General features: G+C 35.1%; 1 protein-coding gene across 1 annotated transcript; it reads right to left on the bottom strand.

Annotated features, from left to right (window-relative positions):
- Positions 1–564: 564 nt before the first annotated feature.
- On the bottom strand, positions 565–8,219 carry LOC131659994 (RNA-binding protein 208-like). The gene is made up of 13 exons (XM_058929104.1): positions 8,062–8,219; positions 7,722–7,902; positions 5,204–5,265; positions 4,900–5,002; positions 3,805–3,881; positions 3,459–3,520; positions 3,251–3,338; positions 2,959–3,034; positions 2,686–2,716; positions 2,438–2,560; positions 1,925–2,010; positions 1,643–1,816; positions 565–1,233 (listed from the first exon to the last, which is right to left on the bottom strand). Exons 2-13 carry the CDS (start codon positions 7,836–7,838, stop codon positions 916–918), a joined length of 1,317 nt encoding a protein of 438 aa, XP_058785087.1. The 5' UTR covers positions 7,839–7,902; positions 8,062–8,219; the 3' UTR covers positions 565–915.
- Positions 8,220–14,704: the final 6,485 nt, after the last annotated feature.

The following is a 14,704-nucleotide window of genomic DNA, read 5'->3' as shown; positions in this document are numbered from 1 at the left end:
AAATTACAAATCAAACCAATTCAATTAAAATTATCTAGTTTGATATTTTCTACCAAAAAATCAATTAAAATCAACCAAGTGAGAAGGTTGGCTCAACTGACTTGAACCAATTGAGTTAAGGGTTAAAACGAGTTGGAGGTCCAGAATTTAAACATGGCAAATGATAAGACTCCCCAACTAACAATTTGACATTCAAAACCTAAAAAAAAAATCACAACCTATTATCACTGCCTCTAAATTAAAAAAAACTAAAAAAAACCTTGTTTAGAGAAGAAAAACTTATCAGTTATAATGTCAAAAAATAAACGCATTTGGTCTTAAGTTACAGATTATTGAATTCCAAACAATAATTTAGAGAATAATTTCGACGAATGACACAAAGCCAAGTGATGAGTAGAGTTAAAGTAACGGTTGAAGGGCCATGTGTCCATCAACCCAAAAAAACAGAACTTAAGAAAAATAGGTTTTATACGTGCCAGAATTAACACTACAGAATTCTTTGCTGATAAGGAGCAAATATTCTCCGGTCACGGAACTAAAGGAAAACAAGAGATATAAAACTAATTAACATGAACTTGAGTCAATACTTTATAAATATACAGTAACCATAATAAAAAAGATACAGATAAGATAATAAAAAAGGATACAGAAACCATAATAAAAACTACCCAAACATAAAACTCGCAGCTCTTCCTAGCAAAACATAGATCCCTTTTTCGAGTCGTAAAACCCTCTTAGATCAAACAATATAAATTACAACACGGTAAAAAATAAATAAAAATAAAGCCACAATACTGCAATAAAAAAGCCCCAGTTCGAAAAGGACATGCTGTTGTGGTGAAGCGAAGAGAAATGTGATGATGATGCACATGAATGCCCCATAAGGCAACAAGCAACTGGTGAAAAGCCAATGCATCAACGATAGTACATAAGCTGCTGTCTCGACGAATTACCAGTATATCCATCATACATGGCTTGAGACGCAGCAGAATTAATGCCCATTGAAGCGGGAGCTAGGCCATGCTGTCCAGACATTTGAAGAAGAGCTTGTCCGGAAAGGCCAGATACAGCGGCCTGACTCAAGGCCAGCTGGCGCTGATAAGCCAACAACTCAGCAGGAGAATAGCCTTGATTCATACCTGCAGTAGGAAGTATTTGATACGGTTGTGCAGCAGGAGGAGGTAATGGATTTGAAGCTGTCCCAGGAGGAGTTGGTTTGCTACCCCATGAACACTGCACAAATATAATTGTCATTGCCAGTAGTCAATCACAGTTTGCTGAAAATAGAGGTTTGTAGGAATCCCGCTATGCTACATGCTATAGCACCACTATATCTACAATTTTGAACTAAATAGTGTATCGCATAACAAATACGATGTAGTCACTATTGGACAACACTGGAACTCATTACTTATATCTAGCTGGGACAACAACATAGGGGTATGGATAGGTGCAAGCATATTTATATCAACACACGAGTAACATTATACGGCTATTGGCGTGACGGAACAAAAAAGATTTACATTCGTATTCTTTAAAAAGGACGTTACTAGGCACTATTGCATAGGGAGAACACTAGCCCCAACACTTAAACGGCAAGTAATTAATTGACAAGACAAGCAACAGGTGAAAGGCTTCTCACCTTCATCGTCTTCCCGCGAACTGGTCTTCCATTAGCCATCTGAATAGCCAGTGCTGCTTCCTCGTGAGTATTGTATCTGACAAATCCAAAACCCTTATCCCTCTGAACTCGAACCTCCTCAAGTACACCAGCACCCAATGCATGGAATTGACAATGGAGTTCAGCTTGTGTAACCTGTGACATATCCCAAAGATTGCAAATATAAGTTGAAACTAATCAAACCAACATCTCTAACACCAACAATAATCATAAATATTTCATTCTTCAATTCATATAACTTACATCATGGGGAAGGTTGCCAACATAAACTGTGGTGTATGAAGGATTATTTTCAGGAGCATCCTCATTGTTGTTATCTTGACCTCCATCTGTAAAACACATAACAAATAACTAAACTTATCTCCCAGCAAATGAGGGCATAGAGCATTAGAGCTCAATGGGGTTTCAATTCCAATCACTGTAGTCATTCAATAACACTATAAACTTGGCTAAAAAAAAAATATCCAAAAGAAGTAATGAACACATTTTGCCAAATACAAATAACATAAGAAATTTAGAATACTCAGCATGTAAACAAACAAGAATTACCAAAGTCTCACTAAAACTAAAATTTGTTTGTTATCTATATTAACGATTTGGCTGGGTTTACACATGCCTTTTAAACACAGTGATAAAAGAACATAAAATCAATACCACAAGCACAATATGCTAAACAATGCATCAAAACTGGTGCCTAAAACATCAAGCAATTAGAAATCCACTGCCATTTACTATATTTAGAAAGATAAGTCATACCTGATGACCCATTTGTAAGCACAACAGCATTTTGGTTGTCATTGATCTTCTCTTCATTTGAGCTGCCACCAGCACCTTTAGTTGCCCAATTGCATCTTATTTGTCTATTTCCCAGCCATTTACCTACATGATGTATGAAACACAAGTTGAAAGGAACAGTGTCAAATAACAACAGAAGCATAATAGCAGAAGCATGATAACAACAGAAGCATAATAACAGTACGAGAGTAAACAACAAAATGTCTAACCCGTCATATCATTTATGGCACTTTGGGCATCCTGCATAAAAGTTGCATAAAGACGAATCATTTTAATAGTTCAGAAAATTACTAATGCAGTTAATATTGGAAAATAAGAATTTCAATAATTTGTTATAAGAATAAGTTTATTTTTGTACTAATATATCTAGCTAAAAGGGGAAAACAAATTGAGAGCAATAATAAGGATCATAAAAGAAAATATTTTAGGATGTTTCATTGGCTGATCTCTCCAATTACCCTAGCATACAGAATAAGCAATACCTGATGATCACGGAAAGAAACAAAACCATATCCTTTTGAACGACCAGTTTTGTGATCCCACATAACCCTAGCATCACTGTAAATAATAAGAGAGAAGATGGAAAAGTAAGTTCCAAAGAACCAAAATGTCTTGCAAAACTGAGTAACCTTAAGTTAACTCCCCTATATCATTTATCTTTCATCAACTTCTCACCACTAACCAGGACTAGAAAATTCACTATAAAAAAGAATACACCTATTCCGGTGACCCAAAAAATGTAATAAAGGGGAAAATAAGCAACGAGGAACTCACGAACAAGTAGTATAGACTGAGAAGCATGCAAATAAAGTTGCATCAGTAACCTCTGGACTCAGATCACCGACAAATACATTGAAGTGTCCTGATCATTTTGAACTAAAAATTAAAGGAATATACAACTGGAAATAAAAAGAGAAAAATAATGTCCCCAAGAAGCATGAAAATAAAAAATAACAATAGATGGGTTGCATTTAAAGGTCACCTGAGGTATCCTCCCTGCTGCTATTGGCATATGCCCAATTCACCTTAAGTGCTTGACCATATCTGCAAATGGAAATAACAAGAGTTAACTATTGTGATGTTGCTATATATAAAAGAAAACATAAACACCTTTGTCAAGACAGTATAATTAAAAATAGAAAACAAGTCAGTCAACATAGAATGAATGAAAAAACTGTAGAGCCATTAGAATTATATTTACATTCCCGAGTATGTAAAAAATGATAATCTATCTCCATAAAAGCCACATGGAGAATGCATTAACGGTTCAGATGCTAAGCAAATATACCACAGAACAAGAATAAATATAAATTGAACATAATGCTTACAGTTGTCGCCCATGCAATGTCATTATTGCTAGTGCTGCGGATGCTCGATCATGGTAGTCAACAAAACCATAAGAAGACTGCAACAGTAATTTACCACAAAGAAGACCAACAAATCAGCAGAAACCAAAAAGTAAGGACGGGAATAGAAATAAGGACTAGAAAAAAAAACATAGTACATGTAGTCTACATAGATGCCAGACTAAGAGCAGCTGTCAGGGAAAATTTACAGTACAACCCACATCAAGGATGATAACTATGGCAATTGACTTTTAAGTTATAACACGGAAGCAGGATCTAAATAGTTTATGACCTCCTTAGCTGCATTTTCTCTCTCTCGAGCTCTCAGTTTTCAACACATAATTCTAAGTTAAAGAAACCCATCTTACGGGTACACTATCAAGGTTGGTATCATGACAAATAAGTGATCAATAATTTAGACAACAAGGACAACACACTACCACCCCATTCATCAAGCAGTAAAGAGTTCTCTAGAAAGGAGACAAGGAAAACTCTTCGCTGGCAAAGGTCAGGCCCCCTTTACCAAACAACTTTTGTACTAAGTACAGACATGCTTTTCTTTATTGGAATATGATGATCAATTTTGAAAGGATGACTTAGGCTTAATCCAAAAATCTAATATGACATTAACGCTTGTAGATTGGGCCACCTACTGATTGGGTTTTGAATTAGATTGGATAGAGATAGTTCGACGGGGAATGTAACTCCATTTTTAGTTGGGGAAGGGGTTGAAAAAAACCTTGAGTACAAAGTACAAACCTTATATAATTTCATTTTTAGTTGGGGAAGGGGTTGAAAAAAACCCTGTGTACAGGCCTTATAAATCAATTTTGTAAGGGAGAATTAGGTTCAATCCAAAAACCTAATACAAGGAGAATCCCCAGAAAGAAAGTCTGAGTGATGTATCCAAAACAGACATAAAAAAATACTTACTCATCAGTACTGATAACCATATTTTGTAAAAAATATAGGAGTCCTTATAGTTGTTAAGACGGGGATAACGAAAAAGAGGACATTAATAATATATATGATCATCATTCATCAGCAAAGAACACGGAATTGGATTATAAATCAAACCTTTTCTTTTCTTATGAGCTTGCACCCAGCAAGAGGGCCAGCACTCTGAAAAACTTCTGCAAGAAGTTTATCGGTGACATTTACATGAATATTTCCTACATAACTGAAAGCACAAAACTTCAGATTAGTTAGGTATCAAAGTAGAAAACAACAAATTTGGATCAATTAAAAACATCATTATGTAAAAGAAATTTGCATCTGCAGTTAGAAATTAAGCACCAAAGGGAAAGATTCCAAATTTGGGTAAAATACAAAAAACTGAGGACAAAAAGCATATAAAAGCAGAAAGAAATCCAATACTTACACACTACGGCATGCAGAAGCATCAAAACCGGGAGGCAGATTTCCACTTGGTACAGGCTCCATCTGCAAAATTTACATAACAAATATTTAAAAAGGGGGGAAAGATCCTTGCTACAATAGGAAGATACCCTAAACAGAATCGTAAAAAGAAAGGGAAAAGGAATTAGTTTCAATGTTTCATTTATAGTAAAACAGTAGAGACTATTGGAATTAATTCTTTTTCCCTTTCTTTCAATGAGAGGCATTTTTAGAGTCTAACAAGTAACAATACAAATGATAAACCACTCAATTAGGTAACAATTTTAGCTTGCCGTATAATAACCAAACAATTTTAGTTTAACAGTTCATCCATTGTGAGATAATCATTAATCTGAAGTTTTGTGATTTCCGTTAGTTGTGTGTCCATTGGTTAACTATTCTTGACATTTCTTTAATAGACTCCACCAGATTAGAGAAACTTTTGGCAACTTTGAGTTGATACTATTAGAATATATAATTTTTTTTTTTTGACAAATTAGAATATATAAATTTGAAGACCCGTTTATGTGTTCTTTCTAATTGGAACGTCGTAGAAAATTATGCGGTGATTTGTTACTGAGTTAAACAAAACACAATCGAGTTACAAATATGAGATTGCCAAAATCTACTTGAATTTCAATCAAAGGTAGTGACTCCATCTTTTCCTCCAAAGTATATCCCTTGTGTTAATAGGGGCTACTTACCAAATAAATGCAAAAAAATATGCTCGGTCAAAAATACAGATAAAAGTCATATAAAATTGGACATCAGAAAATTGCCAAACTTGCTCTATATAAGGAAATAGAGAGAAACTGAAAGGAATAGTAAGTGACTAAAAGCAGCCACCAAATTACTCCAAATGATAACAATAAATTACTCATTTTTTATCCAAGTAAGATTTGAAAAAGTTTTATGTTGGTTGTCGACTGCCTAACACGACCCTCTTCTTTTATTCGGGATTGGGACCGGCTACGCATAGCAAAGCTAGCAAAGATTCAAGAAGACGGTGAGCGAAGCAAAGACTTAACCTTTTGACCGGTTATACCAATCCTTAGGAACCAAGGAGGGAGAAAAATCAATACATAGGCTTGTTAAGGGAAGAGAAAGAAAGACGAGAGACATGGATCAAGTGAAGTGTGTTGAAGAAGAAGGAAAAAAGTTCATTCAGAAAAAGAATATAAAGGATAGATGGAAGGAGTATTTCCGCAATTTACTTAATGAAGGATATGAGATCCTACCGAACTCTAGCAGACTAGACATTAGAAAAGAGGGTCGAAACTATAACTACTATCGTTGGATCTAAAACCAGGGTGTAAAAGAAGCGTCGAAAAGGATGAGTAACAACAAGGTAGTTGGGTTGAACAACATATCTATTGAAGTGTGGAAGAGTCTTGGAGATAGTGGCATTGAATGGCTCACCAAACTCTTTAACAAATTATGAGGTCAAAGCAAATGTTGGATGAATGGAAAGAAAACATTTTAATTCCAATCTATAAGAACAATGGGGATATACAAATTGTGCTAATTATAAGGGAATTAAACTTATGAGTCATACAATGAAATTACTACGACGTGTGATTGAGCGATAAAGGATGGATCAACAAACCTTGCCCTTAGCTTTTATTGATTTGGAGAAGATGAGTGATAGAGTGTCTAGAGAGATGTAAACTATTAAATTCAAGTTGGGTGATTAAAATTGAGGAGGACCACGAGTGTCTTATTTGATACGAAAGTGCTGGCCAAATTGAAGGGAAGATTTTATTGGACAGTTGTAAGTTCGACGATGTTGTCAGACCTTAAAAACCCAACACGAAAATAAACTATGAGAAGAAGAGATGAAGATGTTGCGTTGGATGAGCGGTAGAACTAAACGTAATAAGACTATAAATAACATTATTAGAGAGAGTGTTGTGATTGCGTGATTACACCTATAGTATACGAGATTGTGGGAACTAGACTTAGGTGGTTTGGCCATGTAGTAGAGAGAGAAGACGGGTGGATTCTCTAGTAAGAAGAATAGGTCAAATGGAGGGTAGTCAAATTGCTAGCGGTTGAGGGTGGGAGACCTTGAGAAACTATAAAGAAAGATCTTGAGATAAACTTAATTGGGTATAAACATAGTTAATCCCACCCCGGAGGCAAGAGTGTTATTGTTGATATTAATAAATTACTCAGAACAGAAATTTCTTCAGAGAAGCAAACTAGATGAACATACACACTCAAAAGTCAATATAAGTATATATTAATAACTATTATTCGTCATTGATATCAATCGTTGTAAGCCGGGAAGTGACCTAAAAAAATTACTGTGAAATTCAAAACAAAATAAAAGCATAGATAGATAGAGTTAACATTGAAAAGTATCTAAAATTCTATATATTCTGGGTTCATTCATACGCTCCTTAACAATTCGATGAAGAAATGAAGCATTTAAGGCATTATTCATAGAAAATAAAAAAGGAAAAGATCTCGAAAGCTAAAAGGGGAAGAAAATAACCTACCTGAGTCATAGCGGCAGCGGCAAGCATGCCAGGGTGATGATACATCTGCTGTTGCTGAAGCAAAGCTTGCTGCATGAGTGCCTGTTGTTGTTGCTGCAACTTGAGTCTCTGTTGCATATTCCCTCTCTTCTCCAAAAAAAAATCCTAATCCTTCCCTCGATTCAGAGAGATAAACCAATTTCTGAGAATAAACAAAGAGGAATCGAATCAAAAACATGAAATTGTAACGATAATTTTGAAATTAACGAGAAATCGTGAAAATGAAAATGAAAATTATGGCGAATCGGAAATTGAAATCTGGAGCAGACGCAGGAGGGAAGGGAAAGGGGGAAATTGTTACCTTGATGATGATGTGTGAGAGAGAAGATGGAAGTGGTGGTTGGTTGGTTCAGAAATGGTGGATTTGGTTTCGAAATTTTGCACTCTCCTCTCTTCTCGTATAGTCTCACGCCTTAATCCCCATTTTCCAATGTCAATCTCTCTCTCTCTCCTCTCAATCCATCTCCATCCACTCCCACTCTAACTCAACCCGGATTGGATTGGGTCGGATCTTCTACTCGGATCTGGGTAACTCGTGTTCTATAATCCACTTTATTTATTTTTTTTCTTTTTTACAACTATTATTCCTTTCTTAGTGTTAGCCTAGTTACAAATTTTTAGTTTTTTTTTTTTAAAATAAATGTTTTTAGACAAATACAAGTTTAAATTGGTTGTAAAAGAAGTTTTTCGGTTTTTTATTCTAACATGTCATGTATGGTAAATGATGTTATTTCGATCATCGACTATCATTTAAATTATTTTTATTTATCATTTTATTTGTTGTTTCTACTATTTTGATCATTATTCCTTCGATCGGCAAACATCACTTTTATTATCACTTTATCCACATTTAATCATCAATCTGACCCTCACTAATTAATATTTGGTTATGATCGATCCAAGGTCCAAATGACCAAGGCACAATCCATCTCAAATTCACAATACTTGAACCAAAGTATAAAATTTGCTCACACGTTAAGATTAAGGTACAATCTTTGATATCCATTTTCATTATACTCATATTGAATCTTGAACTAACTTGAATGTTGAAGTGCTAACCATGCTGATCCACTTTGTGCCACTGTAAAGGAGATCAGAGTCACCATTCAAGATCATCAAGTTTGCAACGACATCCATTTTTGGTTCCCGAACAGAACAATCGCGCCATTTGTGGGAATCGACTTTTGTTTCATATAATTTTCGTGATTTCAAGTCTAGTATCTGATTTATGGGTTCGTAACCTCCTTCAAATTTAGTATTTGATTTATCAATTTGTAACCTTTCAAATTTAGTATCCAAATCTAGTATGCGTTTGCAGATCTATATGCTTGCGGGTGATAAAGATCAGCAACTGGAGTTTTGATAATGACAACGCATGAGGATCTATGTGCTTGCAAAAAAGGAATCAAGATCAAAATGTTTATACAATCAGATACTATCTAGCAATAGTCTTTAAGCCTCTTTAGGAAAAGATGTGAAAGCTCGTCAGCTCATGTCTGTCTATCTGTCTGAGTGAACCGAGTATTGTAAAAGTAAGGTAGTAGCTTAAGAGTATTAAGGCAACCCACGCACACTTAAAAATCATTTTAAAAAAAATTGTTATCATGCAAATTGTTTTCTAATCCAAACCAAATTATTAAGAAGCTATCCAATCTCTTCTGAAAGCCCTTTTGAATTTAATCAATCCATTTGATACTTAAGTCAGTCGATTGGCAAAATTTTTTATATCATCTAATGGATTAGAATGTTATGTTAATTCATTAGAGAATGACTAAACGATTAACCAAGCGATGAGTGTAACGCCCATTTTTACTTTAATTATTTATGTTATTGTATGTTGTGTGAACTAATTGACAAATTATGTGGATTATGTGATAATTATGTGTTTATTTAGTTTTATGTTATTTTGTTGGGAATTATTAGTAAATAATATAAGTTAGTAAGATTATTAGTTATTGGGCCTAAGTTGGTGTTAGTAATTGAGGGGTACTAATTAGAGCTCATTAGCATAATGAGAGAATAGTAAGGGTTTAACAAAAATAAGGGTTTTAGAGAATTAGAGAGTTAGAAGCTTATTTTGTGAAAATTGGGATAAGAAGGGAAAGAAGAGAAGAGTGAAGAGAAGAGGAGAATCCAAGATTGAAGCTAGAGTTGTCTTCAATCCAAAACTCAAGGTAAGGATGAGGTTCTTTCATGCTAAAGGGATGTATGATGATGTTTAGGGTGGGTTAGATTGTATGTAGGAACCATGGATTGAATGTTGTAGAATATTAGGGTTTTATGATGAAATTGCATGATTTTTTTGTTGAAAACATGTTTTATTGATGATTGATGATGAATGATGTTAGATGTGTGATTATATGTGTTTAATTGTTGATTGGGATGAGTTTTGGGTGGTGGAAGTGTGGTTACGCAGTGCTGTATGGTTCTGTTATTTTTCTGCATAATCGCACGTCCGCTAAGCGGCCCTGACTCGCTAAGCGGATGCTGAGTGAAAATTTGAAAATGTGCAAGCTCGGTAAGCGGAGCTGGTCCGCTAAACAGAGCTGCAATTTTGATTTGCTTATGTTTTTAGTATGTATTAGCGCGCTTCAAGCTGGGTTATTGAATTTGAGTTTCCATAAGCTCGCTGGAAGGTCGCTAAGCGGACCCTGCTATGCAAGACTTGTTCAAATTTTGAAATGATGTATCTTTTGATTCGTAACTCCTTTTTAAGTGTCGTTTGAACCTCCGTGAAGATTTAATTGATGTTGTTCTAATGAATATGATTTGGAAACCTTTGGAAACATTTTTGAAGCTTTCTTTAAATGAAATTGTTTGATGTTGTGATTGTTGTTGTGAAGTGATGTATTATTGTATGATGTTACAACATAGTGACGTGGTTGTGAAGTGATGTATTATTGTATGATGTTACAACATAGTGACGTGATTTTGAAGTGATGAATTACTATAAAAGTAGTGATGTTTAGTCGATGTTTGTGATGTGTTGTAAATGTCGTGTTTGTATGGATGTTGCATTCATTGAGTCACATCCATTGCATAAAGAGACGGTGGCCTTACTGGAAAAAGCGACGGTGGCCTTAATGACAAATAGCGATGGTAGCCTTAATGGCAAATAGCGACGGTGTGCCCAATGGCAAATTTTGAGACGGTGGGAGTTTTACTCCAAATGGTACCACATGCATTTGCATAAGTCAAGTCGCATTTGATTTGCATTTAAATTGTATTGATTTGTGTTTGAATTGTTGAGATGAAGAGATGTTATTATAATGCATGGATATTATAATTATGAATTGAGTATGTTGTCATAATTGATTATTGACATTGTCGCCGTTTTGTAAGTTGTTTAGAGATGATAGTTGTCGTAAGATTTATGTGATGAGAAGTGGTGATATATGTATGATCTTTACCATGCTTTGAATATTATCATACGTTTCTTTATAATGAATGATATCCCACCTCTTCTGTTTGAATGTTACCCTTTGTTGGTAACGTGCAGATAACGACGTGGAGTAGTCGTTTACCTATTAGCTCGAGTCGGTGTGTCTATGCTCTGATACGTAGCACTCAGGGGACGTTTATTTGTTTTGATCTTGTTGTCATGCCTTGCTGGATTTTATTGTTGTTCTCTTTATTTTGAGACATGTTGGATATTGTTGCCGTGTTGGCAAAGATGTTACGATTTGAATTGATGTCCTTTGAATTCCGACGCGATGTTATGAGAATGTTCATATTTGAATGACTTATGATGTATGAGTTTTCCTCCGATAAAGTGTTATGTATCCATGATTATAAGCATGATTTGTGATTTGCTTAAGTTTATATATGTGACGCCTCAAATGTGTTGTTGTTTTTGGTTGCCTAAGTGCTTAAAATCTCAAAATCATAATGCAATAAGGTTTCTCGACATAACCTGTTAAAAGCTCAAAGTCTATAGTGAAAATCTCAAGAAAACCTTTTGGGGACAGGACTAGGCCAATGTTGGCCAAGCCTGTATAAATATCTGGTGGAATTGCTCTAACTCTATCACTTTACTTTTTGCAATTTATTTTTCTATATTTTATTTTTGCTGCAATTACTCACTTAAACTCTCTAATACGGTCTTAATTGATAAAGGTTTAAATTAATCAAGAATTTTGAACACCACAATTCACCCTCCCCCCAAATTGTGCTTGAGGTCACTTATCCAACAAGTGGCATATGAGCCTAACTCCTATTAAGGACTAATCATCCAAGGAGGAAAAATAACTTTAAGTTATTCACTAAGAAAACCCTCCTTCTTTAATGGAGAAGGGTGTAGTTTATGAAAAGAGAAAATGAGTTTTTTCATAGAAGAGGTGGATCATGGTATTTGGAAGGTTGTGAAGGAAGGTCCATTTGTTCCTACACGCATAGTTAATGGTGATGTGAAAAACAAACTTGAAAATGATTGGACCAAAGATGATAAACAAAATGTGCAGCGCAGTTTGAAAGTGAAAGTTGTCATCATTATCGCTCTCAGTTTTAATGAGTTTTTGTGAGTTTTTTCACTGTGAAACTGCAAAAGAAATGTGGGACACCCTCCAAGTCACCCGTGAAGGTATTACTATGGTGAATAGGGCATGGTTAGGCACATTAACCCATGAGGTTTGCAAGGGTTTGGCGATGACCAAATGAGTGACATTCAATATTTCTATGACTACTACCCCGATGCATGATGAAGTGCCGCTTATACTATAATCATTAGATATTCTACTATGTTTTCTAGTTCATTTTCTATGTTGACCATTTCCAAAACAAAGAGTAAGAAACAAAAATAGTAAACAAGAGGGAGATATATGGTATTGGAAGGAAACTAGAAGTATGAGAATAAAGTTACGATGACATGCCACTCTATAGAGTGAATATCCAAGGAAGTTTCAAAACCTAAAAAGATAACCATGCACATAAAATAACACACCGCGAGAGCCCAAGGGGAAATATTCAGAGTTGGCAAGAGAAAAGAAGATAAAGACAATTTGCTCAAAGAGATGAAGCACAATTTGAAAAGAGAGATAACCCTAATATAGTAGAGCGAGATAGATAAATCACGATAAAAAATGAAATAAGATAGGTAGATAAAAATCAACACTCTAATTCTCCCCGAGATCATAACAACAATCGAGTGCAATTAAGCACACTAAATGAGAACTCAAATCCCAAGGTCGTTCACTCTGGGTCCCCAAAATTTTCTTATTCACCAAATAGTGAACCAATCGCGAAGACCCCAGTCTAATGCAACGTCGACCCAATGTTATGAAAAACTTCTCATTGAAGCGCTCTAGCAATCTTTGGGGATAACTGTTCTAGTCCGACCGTATTCATAATGACGAGTAGACCTAATTCTTCTTCCAACAACGTGTCCCTAAAAGGATTGTTTCCCATCCTCCAAATTTTTCCATTTCCCCTCCGTTGATTCCATCGACGGAGAATCATCTAGCAAGAAAGAACCATCACTGTGAAACTCCCTTAGCTCACTGATTGCAAATGCGCATTTTCTCGCGATCCCTTATGAAAGCGTCTATAATAATATCCTTGAAATGACATTCCTTGCGACAATAGATGTAGGGGCTTCTCCGATCCATTTGAAAATGAAATATCACAACGATTCAGGAAAATAAATTTTCATTTAGGCTGATCTACAGGAAGCTCGCCTCAAACATGAAACTATACTAAAAATTAGTATTTTATCATTTGAAAAATCTAATATGTTCTAGACCGCCATTAGGCCCAATTATCTATCCAAAGGTGTGTCCACAAAAAGGGTCGAGGGTTTAACGCACCTATAACTATTGTGCCCGTACTCGATCCGTTTCACAAATGACTACCAATCGTTAGATATGATATAACTGGCCCCTACGTTACATGTCAGAAAATGTGTAGTGGTTCTAATCTTATCCTATATAAAGGTATCCCATTACAAATCTCCATGTACGTTTTAACCATAATTTGTTCCATTAGTTGAATTCATTGATTGACTTAAACGTTAGAGTGTTAATCTTACATGTCCTCATTTTGTTCCGTCACGTCGGAGAACATTCTCCACTGCATGTGTTGACTTCACGATCTTAGATCCATCATTTATGGTTCCTTACATGGAAGAAAAAATATATTAAATTTGATCATTTAATCTAGATTTAAAAGCCATAAATGTTGTAATTTCCTAATTGAGACAAACATATTAACCAATTCAATTTCCTTAAAATAGTAATGGCTAAAAATCTCAATAGAATTATCAATAGTAAGGTTGATGGATGATGGGTGCATTCAAAGTCATCTTTTTTTTTTTTGAAAATTAAGTTACTTACGTCTTTTAGAGGTTTATAGGTTTTCTTTCTCTTTTCAATGCTTGCCCTTTTTAAACAAAATAAATATTAATAATAACATTAAAAAATGGTGACAGTTAGAGTGATGCATTAATCAAGTCCTTCATGATGGGCCATATATAACAACCATTAGATTAAATGGGTTCACTAGTGTTATTAGGGGTGGCAAAACGGACAGTGGTCCGTCGGGCCGATCCGCGCACCCGCCATTATATAGCGGGTTGGGTTGAGATTTTGGGTCCGCCGCCCACTAAAGTCTTCCCTGTCAAAACCCGCCGTCTGCCAATGCTCGTCCTGCCAAAACCCGCCGCCCCTATATTCCTTTAGCATATCCCGCCTTAAGTCCACCATTTTTTTTAGATAATTCCAATCATTTATTTTTGATGGTTTAATTTATACATTTATTTGTGAATATATGCAACATTTTTGTAAGTAAAATTTGTTTAAAAGATGCTTTATAAATAATTGTTTTAAAAAATAAGTGAAAATTTTAATTGAAAGGTTAAAAAGTCTATTAATCTATTAAAACATGAAAAAATAAATTAATAAAAAATAGGCGGGCAAGTCTATCGCCTGCCAACCCGCCACCTTGGCGGGGCA

The sequence above is a fragment of the Vicia villosa genome, linkage group LG3 (genome assembly GCF_029867415.1).
Source record: "Vicia villosa cultivar HV-30 ecotype Madison, WI linkage group LG3, Vvil1.0, whole genome shotgun sequence".
Lineage (NCBI taxonomy): Eukaryota > Viridiplantae > Streptophyta > Magnoliopsida > Fabales > Fabaceae > Vicia > Vicia villosa.
This window is presented reverse-complemented; position numbering and strand designations above follow the sequence as displayed.

Excerpts from the sequence above, each read along its gene's own strand:
- LOC131659994 (XM_058929104.1), bottom strand. The coding sequence starts at position 7,838 with ATGCAACAGAGACTCAAGTTGCAGCAACAACAACAGGCACTCATGCAG. Across the intron at positions 3,035-3,250 it reads TCAGTCTATACTACTTGTTC|TGATGCTAGGGTTATGTGGG; the intron begins GTGAGTTCCTCG and ends TATTATTTACAG. Across the intron at positions 1,817-1,924 it reads TTGGCAACCTTCCCCATGAT|GTTACACAAGCTGAACTCCA; the intron begins GTAAGTTATATG and ends GATATGTCACAG.